General features: G+C 44.0%; 2 protein-coding genes across 7 annotated transcripts in view; one reads left to right on the top strand and one right to left on the bottom strand.

Annotated features, from left to right (window-relative positions):
- Window positions 1–18,609, bottom strand: part of LOC130275990 (uncharacterized) — a 158,686-nt gene that overhangs the window by 20,995 nt on the left and 119,082 nt on the right. For all 5 annotated transcript variants that reach the window (XM_056524762.1, XM_056524761.1, XM_056524764.1 and 2 more), the window contains 2 exons: window positions 11,910–12,024; window positions 7,696–7,810 (listed from right to left, as the gene is read on the bottom strand). In XM_056524762.1, coding sequence (XP_056380737.1) covers window positions 7,696–7,810; window positions 11,910–11,963 — 169 coding nt within the window. In that variant the 5' untranslated portion in view covers window positions 11,964–12,024. The remainder of the gene's footprint in view (window positions 1–7,695; window positions 7,811–11,909; window positions 12,025–18,609) is intronic.
- The window catches only part of LOC130275988 (uncharacterized), a 158,013-nt gene that overhangs the window by 101,839 nt on the left and 37,565 nt on the right, over window positions 1–18,609 (top strand). The gene's annotated exons all lie outside the window — the stretch shown is intronic.

Genomic DNA, 18,609 nt, shown 5'->3' with positions numbered 1-18,609 from the left:
ATTCTGCTCCACCCTTCACACTGATGACTTTCTGAAGGTTTCTGCCTCGGAAATACGGAGTTTGGCGTCCTCAGAGAAAATAGACAAGTCTATTCTTTCTGCGAAGTCCACAAGGAAATGCATTGCTGTCTATGAGATGGCACATTTCCGAGTGGTCCTAGCGCCGGATGGGGAAAATGTGTGGAATGTTGACACGTGTTTTTTGTATGGACATTCCACACATTTTTAGAACGTGTGAACATAGCCTTGAAGTGTCTTAAACTTTTTACACCAATTCTATTGTGGCTTATAAAGCACCACTTAATGCACCAAAAAGTGTCTAGTCAGCTTTGTAAAAGTTACTAGACAATCCTTGGCCACAGCCCTTTGGTGTAAATAAATGGAAAGTGTCGAGAATGGCGCATTTTACTATGCCTTCTGGTGCAAACATAAAAATAATGAGGGAGAGAGAAGGCCTCTGAAAAAACAAAAGCAGCAATCTGATTGGTTGCTATGGACAACTGGTCAACTTTTCCTCTACACAGGTCTTGAAAAATCTCCCCCAATATGCCACAATTTTGGTGTATGTGGTGCCAAAAGTCTGACACAGCAGGCAAAGTAAATATGGGCCACTGTGTGTGAAATCACCATAATAAAAGGGAAACCAGTGAAAAACATAAACATAAAACACAGTATGAACCAAGCCTAACAGGTAAGGTGTGTATACTGGGGTGTAAAGACGTGCTGGGTCTTCTGTAGATGATAAAGTGCAGTGCACAGAGGGGCCAAGAAGGGAGGATAAGACACAGGGGACCTGAGCAATGATAATCCGCTCATTCTTTCTAATCCCAGGAAACAAGACAATTACCCACCAAGGACAATAATGCTGTTGTTATGACAATAAGAAATGCATGAAAAATCTGATTTCAAAATATTTCGGACAGAGGTCGAAATTGTACAACTATTGATAAGACATATGGAGGCAAAAGTGTATATAGCAGTATTACTTATGTAGTACCACCCTTCACCAGTGATGGCACCCAACCCTAGATCACATGTATATTTATTATTTCTAGATTTAAATCCATCACTGTCTTACATCTGTGACCCTCTGATCGCTGTATAGTGGTGTTTTAGAGATAACATGGCCCCTCTGTCTATTTCTGCACTGTTCAGGATGCAGCTGCCTCTTAAATAGAAAAGATGAAAACACAAAAGAAGCAAGAGTGGATGAGAGGGATGGGTTAATTGTCCTTTGCCCTAACAATATTCCACAGGAGCATTCAAATTGTCAAATAATACCTGCAACATCTGCTGCCTGGAGATGGGCGGCTCATGTTTCATCAAGGAAAAACCTGAGCGACGGCTTGAAAATATACTGAGAAGCCAAGGCTAATGCACATGTGGATAATAGAGACAGCGCTAGACGATTTATCATGACACTCGCGGCTTTAGTGCCATGGTATTATTGCTGTTAAGGCTCTGTTCAAATCAAGTTTAATGTTTATGTTCTCTGTATGTGCCAGTACTGCTCCCGGCGTATATGGCACACATATTTATAGGCCCCCAGTCACCCGGCTGAGGCCAGAAGAGCATCCTTTTGGCTTCAGTCAGGCTGGTATATATAGGCCTTTTTTTTTTAATTGTATAGGGAACCAGCAGACTACACTTCCCTATACAGCTGGAAAAGATTTCATGGCTCATAGTAAATGTGGACTACTGTTTCTGGTTCCTTATCGGGGAAACAAAGTCGTGTTACTTTAAAGGGGTAGTCCAGGGAACTGAATTTATCAAACATTTATCCCCTATCCACAGAATAGAGAATAAATGTCTGATTGCGGTGGGGTCTGACCATTGGGCCCCTCACAATTTCCTTTACAGAACCCTGGATACTTAGGTGTCTTCGGTGCACTCCGCCCCTTCCATTTGGGACAGACGCAAGTATCAGCCTGCTTGGCCAGTCACCGGCTGATTGGCCATCACTCGCGTCCATCCAGGAAGGTGGGGGCCGTAGTGCAGTGAGAACATGTAAGTAAATGGGGTTGGACCAAGTACAGGAGATTGCGGTGTCCCAGGGGTCAGACCGTGCACCCCCCAATGATCAGACACTTATCTCGTCTCCTGTGGTAGGGGATAAATGTTTGATAAGTTAAGTTCCTTTGACTACCCAATTAAAAAGCCTACAGTTCCCCAAAACCCGAAATAAGGTAGATATATATATATAGTGTCCATTCACAAAAGAAGCAGGAATAACTCACAGTTAAGATACTGACTATACTGTCTTATAAACGCCTGATAATCACCCAGTCTGACCACTCACAGTCATATCCCAGGCCATCAAACATATAAATTCTGCACAATGCCCTGTCCTACGTTTTTCGGTCCACCTGAATAGGTGACCTCATCAGGGGCTGTTTGCACAATGCGTGTGTGGTGTCCCAGTACAGGACTTGGTCCTGTCCCTTTGTTTAAAGTCCCCTCAGCCAGAGTCCCTCCATGACAATAGGGCTCTCCTTTAGGGCTAACCCTAATATGTATATTTAATATGTTATATAGGAATACCTCTGTATAGGACCTTAGAGGTCACGTGTCTTTAATAAATTGCATTATGGTTTAAGGACTTTTGGGTCATGTGATACCCAGTTCACTGGGTCAGGACTGACAGGTTCTGCTGACCAATGAGTTTTGTCCCGCCCTCTTAATATATAAGGGGCTGCTGCCACTAAATTCTCTCTCTTAGTTCCGGATTATCAGAGAAGCACATCTCAGCACAAATCATCAATTCAAGCTAGGCCCAAAGCCTAAGAATCCGCAGCCACTAAACATGAGTTATTCAAAGCTCAAATCACTGAATTCTGTGTGACTACTAGAAGCTCAAATCTCCTAAAAATAGTAGCACAGTGGCTAGCAAACAAAGCTTATTGATCCCGGAGTCACAGCAAACCTGTGAGGAACTTTTACCATGGTTCTCTCTCTCAAAAGACTGTTCTGTTACATGCCGTTGCATAAAATATACAGTAAAGTTACTTCAAGTTTACTTCATACAATCTGCTGTGGACATTCCGTTATTTCTCCCTGCCGTTTGTGGGACGGTTGGCGGTAGGACCATTCCATTGAGGAAACCACACCCTGGCGTCACGACAATTAAGGGTTAACACCAATATACCCTACACTATCACCAGAACCACCCCGTCACCACACATGCACAGAAACAAAAGGACCGTGTGCCTTCATATACTATGACCTCTGGACCTACGATGGCCCTGACATACGATAATTTCAACATACGATGGCCTCTCAGAGGCCATCGCATGTTGAAGGCAGCATCAACATACGATGCTTTTGTATGTCGGGGCCATCTCATAAATGGCTATCCGGCAGCGCAGACTGCTTCAGCTTCTGCCGGATAGCCGTTTAAGGTGCCCATGTTGTCTGGTGATGATCAACTCACCTGTTCCCGGCACTCCGGACCGTTCTCTTCAGGATCCCCTGCATTGCTGTCGCTCTCCTTCGTCGTCATCACGTCGCCATGCACGCCGTCCCGTCATCCAATAGGAGCGGCATGCACAGCGACGTGATGACGGCGATGAACAGCGACGATCCCAGGCAGCAGAGAAAGTCCGGAGCGGCGGGGACACCCCAGGGATGCGGCGACAGCGGTGGAGGGCGACATCCAGAGTAACGGTGACGGTCTGGAGCGGCGGGGACAGGTGAGAATAACTTGCTATACTTTTCATTGCATGGATCCCTCAACATACGATGGTTTCAACTAATGATGGTTCATTTGGAACAAATTACCATGGTATGTTGAGGGATCACTGTACAGACAATGATGCAGTTACTGGGGTTGCAGATACAGTTGTGGCCCCACCACTAGTGCTGACAGTATATATATACATAAAGTATTCCACAGTCAAGTTTTTTTTTAATCCTGTGGAAAAAAGATTCAGGATGACATATGATGGTCCCTGCAATAAACCACAAAAAATACAGAGCACTGTCAACCTGTGGTCCAAGCTAGGGATGGTGCGATACTGCCGGCTGCCAGCGCACATGTGAAACAGTGGCGGCGTCTAACGACATATCCGGTTCCGGGAGCAGTGGGTGGCGCTATGAATCGTCGCCTCAACCAACCCGGATGCTCAGGTAAGGAGGCATGCCCGCCCGCATCATATTCGCGTAGTGGTGAACACAGCGCATTAACCTCCACTGTCCCGGACCGTTTGCCTTAACAATACCCATTGACACAATGGTTTTGTGGTGTCTTGTTACTGGATCTGGTCCCGTACCTTAGTCGTGGGTCCCCATAGTCAGAGTTCCTCCATGCTGATAGGGCTCTCTTGGTGGATTAACCCCTAGTCGCCTCCTAATGTCATTAAAAATGTATATGTTTAATATATTTTAGTATAGTGTAATTAATGTACAGGACCTTAGGTCATGTGATATTTAATAATTCTATTAAACTAAGGTTAAGGACCTTTGGGTCATGTGATAGGTCATGTGATGTACTAGAATGCTTTGTACTAGAACTGACAGGTTTGGGGAACCAATGAGCTTTGATCCTGCCCCTTCAGTATATAAGGGCGCTGTATCCAATAATCGCTCTCTTGTTCCTGCACTGAGAAAGCAGTAACAGCTCCGTACTATTCTGCAGGAGAACCTAGGCCTGAAGCCTACCAATTCCGCACCTTTCTAAAACCGTGAGTTTAATCCAACTCCATCCTACCAAATCCTACGTGACTACTAAACCTAAACATACCCCTAAATTCAGTGGAACAGCGTACAAAAGGAATCAAAGCTTATTTCCTACAAAGTCCCAGCCAACCTGGGAGGAGCCTTAATCTCGTTTTCTTGTAAAGACTATTGTTACTTGCATCCTGCATAAAATCTGCCGTAAAGTTATTTCAAGTTTATTACAATTCCGGCTGTGGACAATCCTTTATTCCTCCCTATTGCTCTTGGGACGGGTGGCGGTAGGACATATATAGCTAGAGGAAGCACTCACCCTGGCGTCACGACAATCAAGAGTTAATCCTATACCCAGCAACACTACCTTGCAACACCCCTGTAAAACCCTACACCCCCCAAGCTACCACAGTTTGTTTATGTAACATGACTTTAAAGGGCTATAGATTGTGGCACATTCGGATAGCCAGCTCACTATGTGACAGTGACAATTGCATTTAGAAATCTCAAATGATAAATGACTTCAGAATAATTAATATTCATAAACCTAAGTAAATATTAATTTTCGATCTCAGTGTGTCTTCATCACGTAGAGGTCCGGGTCGGAGAACACAGGGATAAATTGATCTCAGGGCAAGAGAGGGAGAAGGGTGGGGGGGGGGGGGGAGAGAGAGTGGGGGTAGCTGTGATAAGCTAAATAGAGTGAGGGGAATAAAGTTCTGTGTTTGCACATCTGACAAGGGATAAGGGGTAAACCCTAGTCAGGGGGGGGGGGGGGCAGGGGCCAAGACACGGGCCTAGTGAGCCTGCATTGCTCACCTATACAGCCCTAAATTAACCACCATGTCCCCCTTTAGCCCATGCAGTATGTCCCCCTTTAGCCCGTACAGTATGTCCCCCTTTAGCCCGTACAGTATGTCCCCCTTTAGCCCGTGCAGTATGTCCCCCTTTAGCCTGTACAGTATGTCCCCCTTTAGCCTGTACAGTATGTCCCCCTTTAGCCTGTGCAATATGTCCCCCTTTAGCCCATACAGTATGTCCCCCTTTAGCCCGTACAGTATGTCCCCCTTTAGCCCATGCAGTATGTCCCCCTTTAGCCTGTACAGTATGTCCCCCTTTAGCCCGTGCAGTATGTCCCAATTTAGCCTGTACAGTATGTCCCCCTTTACACATAGAGCTCATTGGGAGCACTGCTCTACGTTCTCAGCTCGGGGAGATGAGGGAGGGGACCTGCCGTGGAGATTTACGTCCTCAGCTCGGGGAGATGAGGGAGGGGACCTGCCGTGGAGATTTACGTCCTCAGCTCGGGGAGATGAGGGAGGGGACCTGCCGTGGAGATTTACATCCTCAGCTCGGGGAGATGAGGGAGGGGGCCTGCCGTGGAGATTTACGTCCTCAGCTCGGGGAGATGAGGGAGGGGACCTGCCGTGGAGATTTACGTCCTCAGGGAGGGGAGATGACGGAGGGGACCTGCCGTGGCGATCTATGTCCTCAGGGAGGTGGCGTGCCGTAGAGATCTGCGTCCAGCCGAGCTCAGGGAGGGGAGATGAGGGAGGGGGCGTGAACCTCCTCCCTCCCCTTGCTCTGCCCTCCCCCAGCTCTAGCTTCAGAAATGTTTGGAGAGCTGGGGGAGGAGCGGACGCATGGATCTACGGGGGCGCAAAAAACCACCTCACACCGGCGTGTCTGTGACGCGCGGCTCCACCTCCAAAACTCGCTACACGCATAGGGCTGCCGCCGGAAAGCCCTGTGTGTATAGTGAGCAAGGAATACGCAGCGTATTTCCCGCTGCTGCCGTAAATTTTGCGCAGCTTCAAATACGCTGCGTATACGCCCTGTGGGAACGCACCCTAACAGCATATTGATTAAAGTTAAGTTTTATTTCACTTCCCCTTACCATTCTAGTTCCCCAAAACCATAGCAAAAATACTCCTCCCTTACTGTATTATTTCACTTTAAAGGAAACAATGTTTTGTGTTGTAAACCATTGACCAGAGGCCAAGTTTAATATGAATACTTAAATGGTCACTGTCATGAAGTAAAAAAATTGATATATTGTAGTACTTAAGTACTACAACATATCTCTAATATACTTTAATTTAAAAAAAGTGATTTTAAACAAGTTTAAAATCACTTTTAAATTCGGCCACTAGGGGGTCGCCCTCCTAGTGGCCGAATGCATTCAGCAGTGACGTCACCACTGAATTTCGACTCATTTCAGCCTGGCAATGAGTCGAAATTCAGGCACTGCTGTGCTCGCTCCCGCCTGTCAATGAAACAGGCAAGAGCGAGCACGCTGATAGCTGGGGCTGCGCGCATTGGCCAGCTCCACTGGCCTCGCGCGCGGCCCCGCCCCCGTTACCCTGTCCGGAGGCAGCGCGAGCACTCATTGCTGCGCTGATCCTCCGGATGGGTAAGTCTGATCTGAGGTCTTATATTACTTTACAAACTATAATAATTATGGCAGCAACATGTTCTGGTTTGGATCCGGCAACTCCCAGCATGCCAACTACACCTCCCGGCTGCAATATCGTGCACGGCAGGCCGGCGATGCTCCCTGGATAGCACATGCACAGGTAAACAGGGAGGAGGAGACCCCGGAGCTGCCTGCCGTGCTATTGGCAGATCATCTATGCGCGCTCCCAACAGGAGCGCTGCATAGACGATCTGAGGGCGGAAGCAAGCGCCCAGCAAGGCATCAGTGACGTCGCGCCTGCTCGGAAGCGCTGCTTCCTGCCCTGCTTTATAGAGCAGATTTAGAAGCACTAAATCTGCTCTATTAAAGCGATTTAAAAGTTTTTTAAAGCCAGGTAGGGGGTTAGGGCTAGATTACTAATAGATAGGGACATATTAGATTATATATTACTTGGTGGGAGCTACCCTTTAATGATTTTACTCCAGTCAGTAACCTGATTCCTGTATCGGACGTGTTCCCTCAGCCCGCTCATTTAGGGGTGTAGCCCAATGATTGTTACTTCTGATAAATAATGAGATTAGTATCATTATTACTATTGGTGTTACCCGTATTACCAGGGTCATTATTTGCATTTTCATCTTCATCCTGGTCTAATGAATCAATGGTCTCCAGTAAATATTGTAGACACTCCTTCTCTTCATCGGTGAGCCGACAGAGGAAATCTTCACCCTTAAAAGATAAGAAGCTTAATGGACCAAAAGGTTTTCACTCTTTGCAGTAATATTGTAATTTTACAGTACTATGGCAAAAAATTATGTTTTAGCTGCAATGTATAATCCCAGTCTTTGGTTAGTTTTACACTACGTTTGGGGAGTACATTTGTACATATGTATTGGGGAATCTTACGATGCATATGGCTAACGTATTCAAATGTCATGTTCTGGCCTTTACTCTGGCAATTTCCTTCAGGGCTACATTTATTTGCTGGATGGAATAGTTCAGATCTCTGAAGGATTCCAAAAAGTAGGATGGCGCGAGCAGCAGTAGCCGAAAGTATCGGCTCCCTGCTACAGAGCAGGTTCTGCTCAGCACCACATCTATCAGATGACACACTAACCGTCATCATATTGGACCCTGCAGAGGCACCTGAAGCATGTACCTTAAGGATTGTATATCAGATCAAATACAGCATATGATCCTACACGCTCCCCAATTGAATTGCCTTATATATGTGATAAAGATTATATATATTTTTCCACAGGTTCTCTTATTAGGGACATAGGGACAATTCTAAATATGCCATGATCTGATATGTATTTGGTCTATACACGAAAAAAAGTACACATTTTCCAGTCTGTGCCAAAAGTTGGATATGCCCAGAAAATGATCCAAACTAGGAGACTACATTCAGGTCATTACACTGAATAGGGCCCATGCCGATCTGAGCACGGATACGTTGGCAGACAATTTTGAACTTCTGCCGTCATATTCCAGGTGTCAGTGTTGTCAGGGGCATAGCTATAGGAGGTGCAGAGGTAGCAGTTGCACATAGATTTAACTTCTGTAGTGTGGACTGGGCAGCAGGATCCCATTGAGATCAATTTTATTTTAGAAATAAGCATGAACAGGCTCTTAAAGGAGTAGTCCGGCACGCATCTTTCTAATTTTATCCCGTCCGGGCTGCAAAATAAAAGAAAACAAACTTTCTCTTACATGCCAACGAGCCCCCGGAGCTCCGGTACACTCCAGTACAGGTGTTCGGTCCCCGGGCTGCAAGCCTGTGGGAGGGGACGTGACAGCTATCACGCTCCCTCCCGTAGGCTTGAATTGAGGGGCGGAGTGTGACGTTACACGGGGGCGCAGGCGTGACGTCACACGCCGCCCGCCCTGTGATCGCCCGTAATCAGACCTGGAGCGAACACGCTCCGGGGACTGATTACAAACGGGGTGCCGCGTGCAAGATCACGGGCGTCCCCAGCTGCGGGACTCCCGCGATCAGGCATCTTATCCCCTATCCTTTGGATAGGGGAAAAGATGTGTAAGCTCCGGAGTACCCCTTTAACTTTGGTGCTTTTGCAGGCGGTTTTTATTCTTTTTTGGGCTTTAGCGATCCAAAAAAGTGATGGAGATACTTTTTTTAATAACATTTCGTAGGGTACCATTAAAAAAATAATAATAAAAGATACAGTAGTGATGGAAAAAATTGTATTTAATGAAATGTAAAAGTGTAATAAAAAAATAAATAAAGGTGCTAGACACATAAAAAACATGGTCAGGATTAGGTACTGAGTGATATATTAAAAAAAAAATTTTTTTGTTGGATCTGACAGGTACACTTTAACTGCAGGTACTACTGCTCCCAACATGGAGCACAGTCTGCTCCATACTAGAAGCTGTGGTACCTGCATTAATAGACAGATCGCAACATGTTTCAGAAGTTACACTCACTGCTATATTTCTATTAATGCAGGTACTATAGAGTGTGCTCCAAGTTGGGAGTAGTAGTACCTACAGTTTATGACAGATCACAGCGGATGTCACTCCTGACACTCAATGCGATCGTCCTATCTATTGCTGAGATGTGGTACGGCTTTCTCCTGTGCTCCGCATCTTTGCTCTGTTCATATTTCCCTCTTAGAGCGGGGATTGGCTCCAACCATCCAGCCAATCCCCACTCTGGGCATAGAAATAAATTTCTATTCACATCACTGGCCGGCCAGAGTACAGAGCAGAGATGCGAGCGCTGTATAGAGCCGCTTCACATCTCTGCTATTTTATGGACGGTCGCATCGGGTGTCAGGAGTGACACCTGGGGTGATATGTCTGCTAGTATAGGTACTACTACTCCCATCATGGAACAGTCTGTTCCATGCTGGGAGTAGTAGTACTACTACCTAAAAAAAAATAAAAAAATAGAGGAAAAAAAGTGAAACACACACACACACACTTTATTAAAAACTAATAAAAATGTTGTTATAAAAAAAAAAAAATTTTGTTAAATACATTTTTTTCCCATCCCTACTGCATCCTTTTTTTTGGTACCCAACAAATAAAAAAATAAAAAAACGCCAAAGAGGCCAAAAATGCAATTTCCACTCAAATGCAAAAACGCCAGAAGAGACGCCAGAAAAAACATCAGACACAAGAAATTGCACTGGCGTTATTTCTGGCGTTTTTTTCACACACACAAAAACGCAGGAAAAAAAAAACAGGTGGAAACTTAGCCAAAGGATTCCCTCTTATAGATCTGCACTGGATCCAAGGAGCTGCAAGTTAAATTTTTTGGCCTTATTTTGTTGCATGGCCTATTTAGCAGATTAGCTCTTTAGGAGCATAGCAAAATAGGTAATAACCCTCAAATGGAATATTCTGTCTCTTTTATCTGATTGTTTCAGTACATGTACATTTTTTTTCTCACTCTGTTGCTGCTAAGTGGGTGGGCTTTTGCAGGTATGATGTCAAACCCGTGCTGTATTCTTCTGAGCTAATCAGATCTCCTTAACTACCCCCTCTCCCCTCTCACAGCATCCAGTCTCATTACACTGAGAGACACAGTGCAGCTGCATTCCCTCCTCTCCTCTCCCCTCTGTCTACTATTTACTGTACATAATCTGATTGGTTGTTATGTACAACTGCACCACTTTTCTTTTACACAGGCTTTGATAAATCTTCCCCATGGAAACTATTGAATCCTTTTTTATCACTATTTAGTATTTACATGTAAGAATCTCCTCTGTACACAAACTCTTAGTCTAATATCCTTTTCTTTGTCTAAAATGCCTCTAAATTTATCGACTTATCCTAGGTAAATAAGACATTCAAATTCCTGCCAGGCACAAAAATAACACATGGAGGATGTAAATGCAAGAAAAATCCAGTATTCTGTGGCTGATGACTGTGTATACTATACAGAAGGAAAATTCCAATATTACACACCTAGAAAATGTGCAGAAATGTAGAATTACTGCATATAATTTTTACATTGGATCCAATTATAAAATAGTAACCACAATTTTAGAAAGCGCTTTTAGGAAATGTTCTAACTTCATCACTTTTGGCAAGCTAAAAGCATTTTCTGCAATATGCAATATATATATATATATATATATATATATATATATATATATATATATATATGGTGTGTGTGCCTTATTTTGTCCCCATTGGAGACAGCCTTTTTGTCCCAAGTCAAAGTTGTGCAACACATTCTACAAAGAGTCATGGCTTCATGGAGTCGTGTTGTCAGTGTAAACACAGCCATAGATGGTTCTGATCTATGAAGGTCTGTATTTTAGTTTCTATCTACTTTAAAGATCTCTATTGTTTTTAGGCTAAGTTTTCACATATGTTTTGTTCTGGTGTTTTTTTGTTTTTTGGGGGGAAAACAACAGCTGCAGTATTTGAGCCAAAATCAGAAAAGGATCCAATAGGAAAGAGAAGTACAAGGCCTTCCTTTTATATGTCCTTTCCTTTGGAATACACTTCTGGCTTTGGCTCAAAAACTGCAGTGGCAGACTTCCAATAAACATCAGAAAAAAACCTGTGTGAAAACCTAGCCATAGTAAGTAAAAAAACTTTTTTTTTTTTTTAGATCCAGGGGGAGAAAACCTGTCCTAATCTAGTTCTGTTTTCACATGTTTTTATATAAAATTTGGACACCAATAAAGGACCTCACTACCATTAATGAGATGCACCAAGATTAGTAAATCTATCCAAAAACACCGTAATGCTAGTGTGAACAGACCCTTCATCTTTAACTAGATATTGTTGCTATAGTCATGACAAGTATTCAAGAATTTCCTTGTATTGTATGTAGTCAGTGTCTTACCTCCAGGGTACTCTCATCATCCAAATTCTCCGTCTTTTCATTTGGCACATCCATCTTGCTGTAATCTTCCTTGTGCGGTCTCTTGTTGTCTCTGTCTATGAGCTGATAGGAACACCTGCAGGAAACACAAAGCACTCTATGTAGACACATGATCCTGCTGCCTTGTATGATAATAGTAGTTGTGTTTACAGTGAGCGGATCACGTGCTGCCCTGTACATACGTGATGCTGTTACCTTCAGTTCTCCTTTGTGTGATATGTATTGACTGATTCTGCTCCAGTCTCTCATTTAAACCAAGTACACAATGGGAAAAAACGTATGTACATGTGACAGATCAGATATGATTTGCATGGTGTATCCTTTACTCCTGATGTCATATAAAGGGGGATTTATCATTGGCTTTGGAGGTGTATATTGGTTGCTGTTGTGGCTTACTGCTGTGCGTAGTGTTTGTTTTCACAACTTTTGTTGGTCTGCATATTTTCTTAAATGTGTGTTTTGTACAACATTTTGATTTGGTGTTTTGCAATGGTAATGAATTTATCAACTGCGACATTTTAAGAAATGTTTGCACAAACATCTCCAAAAAGTCAATATACACCAGTTCAGACATGGCTTAGCTTTTTGGTGGTTTTTACACTACGGAATTAAAGAGTCCCACAATCTTACACAAAGAGTAAACCTGAGAAAAGGGAATTACAGGAAATGTGTACCTGCACAAAATTTATCAAATGCCCTGTGACCATTTAATACATTTGGTGCACACAAAATAAAGGTGTAGAAAAATGGTTCAGCTACACCTACAATGATAAACCCCCCCCCCCCCATAGTTCTCTGTGAAAATGACTTGTTATCTGCTTAGTAATCCCACCCAGCAGCTTGTTGCCTAGATAACTTTAGGTACTGATTTGGACCAATGATGTTCTATACAGAGTATATAATGATATAAAGGATATCCAGATATACAGCTGGTATAATTCTCAGTTCAGACTGGCATTATGGGTTCTGTCTTATGTGATGCATGACAGATATGATAGATGCATTTGTAACAGGTTATAACCGATCCTATTGATTATAAAGTGTCTGTTTTTTTTTTTCCAGTAGAATAGCCCAGCATGCTATGTTGTTCTGCCTGATACACCACTGGCTATGGACAGACATACACAGTGAGGTATACGTAGACTTGTCCAATGGCCACGGTCACCTATATGCAACCTGGACCTTTTGATTGCATGCACTCCAGGTAAAAAAAAAGCCTGAGGGACAGAAGGGCTCCAGAAGTGGTGACCCTGGGATGAGGGAACTCAATAGGAGTGAGAATCCCCTCAGCGGTGGCATAATTACGCACTTCCCTTTCACTCTATTTGCGCACACACCTTTGTTTGCTCAGATTTCTGATTTGGCTTTTATGAACATTATTTATGGATCCAGCAAGATGTCTGGACCATACTTCACGGTGCACATCTGATGTATTTATTTTTGTCACTGTGTGTTCACTTTCTACATTTATTTGTCAGAGGGATATATCAGGGTGTGGCGCTTTTTTAGTAGGTCCCTTCTGGAGGACTAGGGAAGTTGTTTTTGGCCATCTGGTTCCCCACTTCCCTGCAACTCTTGCAGTCTGTAAGAAGACTTGCTTCTTGGTAGACATTTTGGCAATATCCCAGTTGGATTACAGGAGCAAGATAAGCACTTTCTAGGTGTCAGCAAAGAGAGGCCGTCGATCTGGACCCTTAAAGGAGCCTACATTTGGTTTGGCTCTTTTAAGAGTAAGCTGTAATAGACCACATACTTGCACACCTTTCATGTTTATCATGCCGCATTTTTTATGAACTTGGGTGGAGCCTATAAAGTTCATAGAGACCTACACTGGAAACCCACTATATTAGACAGGACAGAGAGATACAGCAAGCAGCAGGGTAAACAAATCCTGACCATCATTCATTTAAATGGCCTGTATGTAATAATACATCCACCACTATGATCAACCTGAGCTGTTGTATTTATGGCTTCAATAGAGAAAAAAAAAGTGTTATAATAACACAATGAAAGTGTTGGAGAAATGATAGATGGGGAGATCAGGAAAAAGCTAATATATTAAATACATTCTTCTCCCCTGTATTCACAGAGGGAAATGAAATGCCAGGTAAAATACAGTGTGATAAGATAAACTGCCCAGTACAGGTCACCTATCTAACCCAGGAAGAAGTACAGTGCTGCCTACAAAAAATCTAAATAGACATAGTTCTAAGGGAGTTAAGTAATGTAATAGACATAATTTTTTATATTCAAGGACTTTTAAGAGATGCTATTTTGTTGTATCTTGATGAAAATAAGTTTATGATGCCATATCAACATGGGCTTATGAGGGATCGGCCTTGTCAAACTAACCTGATCAGCTTTTATGAGAAGGTGCCACAAAAAAGGGTGGTACATAAAATGAGAATGCTTGGGCTTAAGGGGAAATATGTTTAAATGGGTAAGCAACTGGCTTAGTGATAGGAAACAGAGGGTGGTTATTAATGGTACATTCTCTGACTGAATGATTATTACGAGTGGGGTACCACAGGGGTCAGTTTTGGGTCCTATTTTTTTTAATAGCTTTATTAATTACCTTGTTGAGGGATTGTATAGTACAATATTAATCTTTGCAGATGATACTAAGCTCTGTAAAGTGGATAACACATTAGAGGACAATGCACTGTGTATAGTAGATAACACAATAGAGAACAGTGCACTGTTACAAATGGATCTGGGTAGGTTGGAACTTTGTGCTAAGAAGTGGCAGATTAGGTTCAGCACTGATAAATGTAAGGTTATGCACACAGGGAGGAATAATTCAGGCTGGGATTATGTACTAAATGGGAAGACACTGAAGACGGCTGACATGAAAAAGGATTTAGGAGTTTTAGTTAACAATAAATTTAGATGTAGTGACCAGTGTCGGGCAGCTGGTGCCAAGGCAAATAAATGGGATGCATCTAAAAGGGCAGAGATGGACACGGCAAGGAAATAATTCAACAACATCACATCTCTAGTTAGACTGCACATGGAATACATGTACAAGAAAGATATAGTGGAGCTGGAGAAGGTTTAAAGGGGTTATCCAGGAATAGAAAAACAGAGCTTATAATGTATTTAGTTTAAAAAAAAAAACAGCTCCACATCTGTCCCCAGGTTGTATGTGGTATTACAACTTGGCTCCATTCACTTCAGTGGAACTGAGTTGTAGAACCACACCCAACCTGGAGACAGACGGGGAACGTTTTTTGAAAGTAATTAACTCTGTTTGTCTATTCCTGGATAACCCCTTTAAAGAGGGGCAACCAGAGTAATACGGGGAATAGGAGGACTACAGTACCCAAAAAGATTATCAGAAATAGGGTTATTTAGTTGAGAAAAAAAGAAGGCTTAGGGGTGACCTAATAACTATGTATAGATATATCAGGGGGCAGTACAGAGATCTCTCCCATGATCTATTTATACCCAGGACTGTATCTATAACAAGAGGGGGGACCTCTACCTCTAGAGGAAAGAAGGTTTCTACACCAGCACAGACAGGGATCTTTACTGTAAGAGCAGTGAGACTATGGAACTCTTTCCCAGAGGAGGTGGTCATGGTGAACTCAATAAAAGAGTTTAAAAGGGGCCTGTATGCATTTCTGTAGAGTAATACTGTATCACAGGTTATGGATGTTAGATTTATAGGGACAGGATGTTGATTCAGGGATTTTTTCTGATTGCCATATTTGAAGTCGGATATAAATTTTCCCCCATAATGGGTCTATTGGCATCATATAGGTTTTTGTGCCTTTCTCTGGGTCAACTCAGTAGATACACAATTGGGATATAGGTTGAATTTGGTGATCTTTTTTCAACCTTATGAACTATGTTACTATGACAACCCTTATAAACTGTCTTCTAATAATCCAGAACATCTGAAAATCTGTCATTTTTCCATCTGACCACTAAAGCTTTGTACAACCATAAGTAGATTATTTTGCAGAGAAAACAAATCTGGGCAATCTTCCAGGAGACTATAATGTTCTAATAATCCAGAATACTGATCATCCAGAACCAGGAATGTTTAACCCCTTAACGACAATGGACATAAATGTACGTCATGGCGCCATGGTACTTAACGTACCATGATGTACATTTATGCTTCGCCATGACTGTGAGCACCAGACCGGTGCTCGCATCATGCACGGCAGGTCCTGGCTGCTATCAGCAGTAAAAGACCCGCCGGTAATGGCGGACGTTCGCAATCACGCAGATATCCACCATTAACCTCTCAGATGCCATGATCAATACAGATCACAGCATCTGCGGCAGTGCAGTACTTTAAGTAGGGATCCAATCATCCAGCATGGCAGCCGGAGGTCCCCTCACCTGGCTCTGGCCATCTCCTGGGGTCTTTTGCTCTGGTCTGAGATCGGACACTTTTGCTCTGGAAACGCCGATCGGATGCGATGGAGCAAGGTAAGGAGGTCTCCGCTCGCGTCCTAGCTGATCGGGACATCACGATTTTATAGCGATGTCCCGATCAGCCCGACTGAGCTGCCGGGAAGCGCTTACTTTAATTTTTAGATGCGGCGATCAACTTTGATCGCTGTGTCTAAAGGGTTAATAGAGCGCGGCACAACGATCGGTGCCGCACGCTATTAGCCCAGGATCCCGGCTATCGTTAGCAGCCGGGACCGACCCGGTGTGATGCGGGGTCACGGTGTGACCCCGTTTTAAACACCGGTACCGGGCGTGGGGCGCACAGGTACACCCTTCGTCCTGAAGGAGTTAAATGGGAAAAGGGAGGGATTCTGATTTATATTAGGGAAGGGGTTAAATCACATTTATTACCTTTTTCTTTCTACTTTTTTTATGCAGTGTTATAGCTCCCTCTAGGGGCTATAACATTGCATACACTGATTGCAGACAATGTTCAATGCATTACCATAGGAATGCATTGATCAGTGTTTTCTGCGCATGATTGCTCAAGCCTGGATTTCAGGCTTGGAGCAATCAAATGCCGATCGGACAGCTGGGAAGAAGGTAAAGCACCTCCCGCTGTCCTCTCAGCTGTTCGCGACACCGCGATTCCACTGCGACAGTCCCGAACAGCTCCACTGAGCTAGCCGGTATGGATTTCTCCCGTTTTAGATGCCCCAATCAACTTTGATCGGCGATGTCCAGTATTAGCCGCAGGTCCTGGTTGCTGATAGCAATCGGGACCCTGTAGATATGAAGTGCGCTCAGCTTCTGAGCGAGCTTCACAGATCGGGAGACAGCCACAAGTGTTTTCCTCCTCGCCTTCTAAAAATCATAACTCTTTTATATTTCCATCCAAAACCCATATGAGGGCTTTTTTTTTGCTTCATCAATTGTACTTTGTAATGACATCACTTATTTTACCATAAAATGTACGGCGCAACCAAACAAATATTATTTATGTGGGAAAATTGAAGAAAACCGAACTTTAGCAAATTTTGGAAGGTTTTGTTTTCACGCTGTACACTTTCCAGTAAAATAAATTTTTTTCTTTATTCTGTGGGTCAATACAATTAAAATGATAACCATGGTTATATGCTTTTCTATAACTGTACCACTTTAAAAAAATCTCAAACCATTTTAACAAAATTTGTATGTTTGAAATAGCCCTATTTTGACCACCTATAACTTTCACATTTTTCCGAATATGGAGTGGTATGGGGGCTATTTGTTTGCGCCATGATCTATAGTTTTATCAATACCACTTTTGCTTATGTTTTAGTTGTTATAAATTTCTTCAGAATTTTTTTTTTACGAATAAAATGTGATAAATTTTAGATTTTACATTTTTTTTTACGTTTTCGCCGTTCACCGTATGGGATCATTAACAATATATTTGAATAGTTCAGACTTTTACGCACGTGGCAATACCAAATACCGTATTTATCGGGGTATACCACGCACCGGCCTATAACACGCACCCTCATTTTACCAAGGATATTTGGGTAAAAAAAGAGTTTTTTACCCAAATATCCATGGTAAAATGAGGGTGCGTGTGTGCGCGTGTATACCCCGATACACCCCCAGGAAAGGCAGGGGGAGAGAGGCCGTCACTGCCCGCTTCTCTCCCCCTGCCTTTCCTGGGGTCTAGAGCGCTGCTGTCGGCCCTTCTCACCCCCTGGCTATCGGCCCGCTGCCAGTTCTGTCCCCCTGACTATCGGTGCCGGCGCCCCATTGGCATAATTACCTGAGTCGGGTCCGCGCTGCTGCAGGCCTCCGGCGTGTGTCCCCTGCGTCGTTGCTATGCACGGCACGGCGCACTGACGTCATGCGCCGCGCCGTTCAGCGCATAGCAACGACGCCGGGGACGCACGCCGGAGGCCTGCAGCAGCGCGGACCCGACTCAGGTAATTATGCCACCGGGGATGGGGGGAGGCAACGGGGCAGCGGCGCCGACAATGGGTACCGCTGCCCCTTCTCTCCCCCGGGCTGTCGGCGCCGGCAATGGGGTGCCGGCACCGATAGTCAGGGGGACAGAACGGGCAGCGGCGCCGATAGCCAGGGGGTGAGAAGGGCCGACAGCAGCACTCTAGACCCCAGGAAAGGCAGCGGGAGAGAAGCGGGCAGCTACGGCCTCTCTCCCCCTGCCTTTCCTGGGGGTGTATTGGCGTATAACACGCACACAGACTTTAGGCTAAAAAATTTTGCCTAAAAA

This window comes from Hyla sarda, chromosome 6 (assembly GCF_029499605.1).
Source record: "Hyla sarda isolate aHylSar1 chromosome 6, aHylSar1.hap1, whole genome shotgun sequence".
NCBI lineage: Eukaryota > Metazoa > Chordata > Amphibia > Anura > Hylidae > Hyla > Hyla sarda.
Note: the sequence above shows the minus strand (reverse complement) of the source record. Positions and strands in the feature narration are given on the sequence as shown.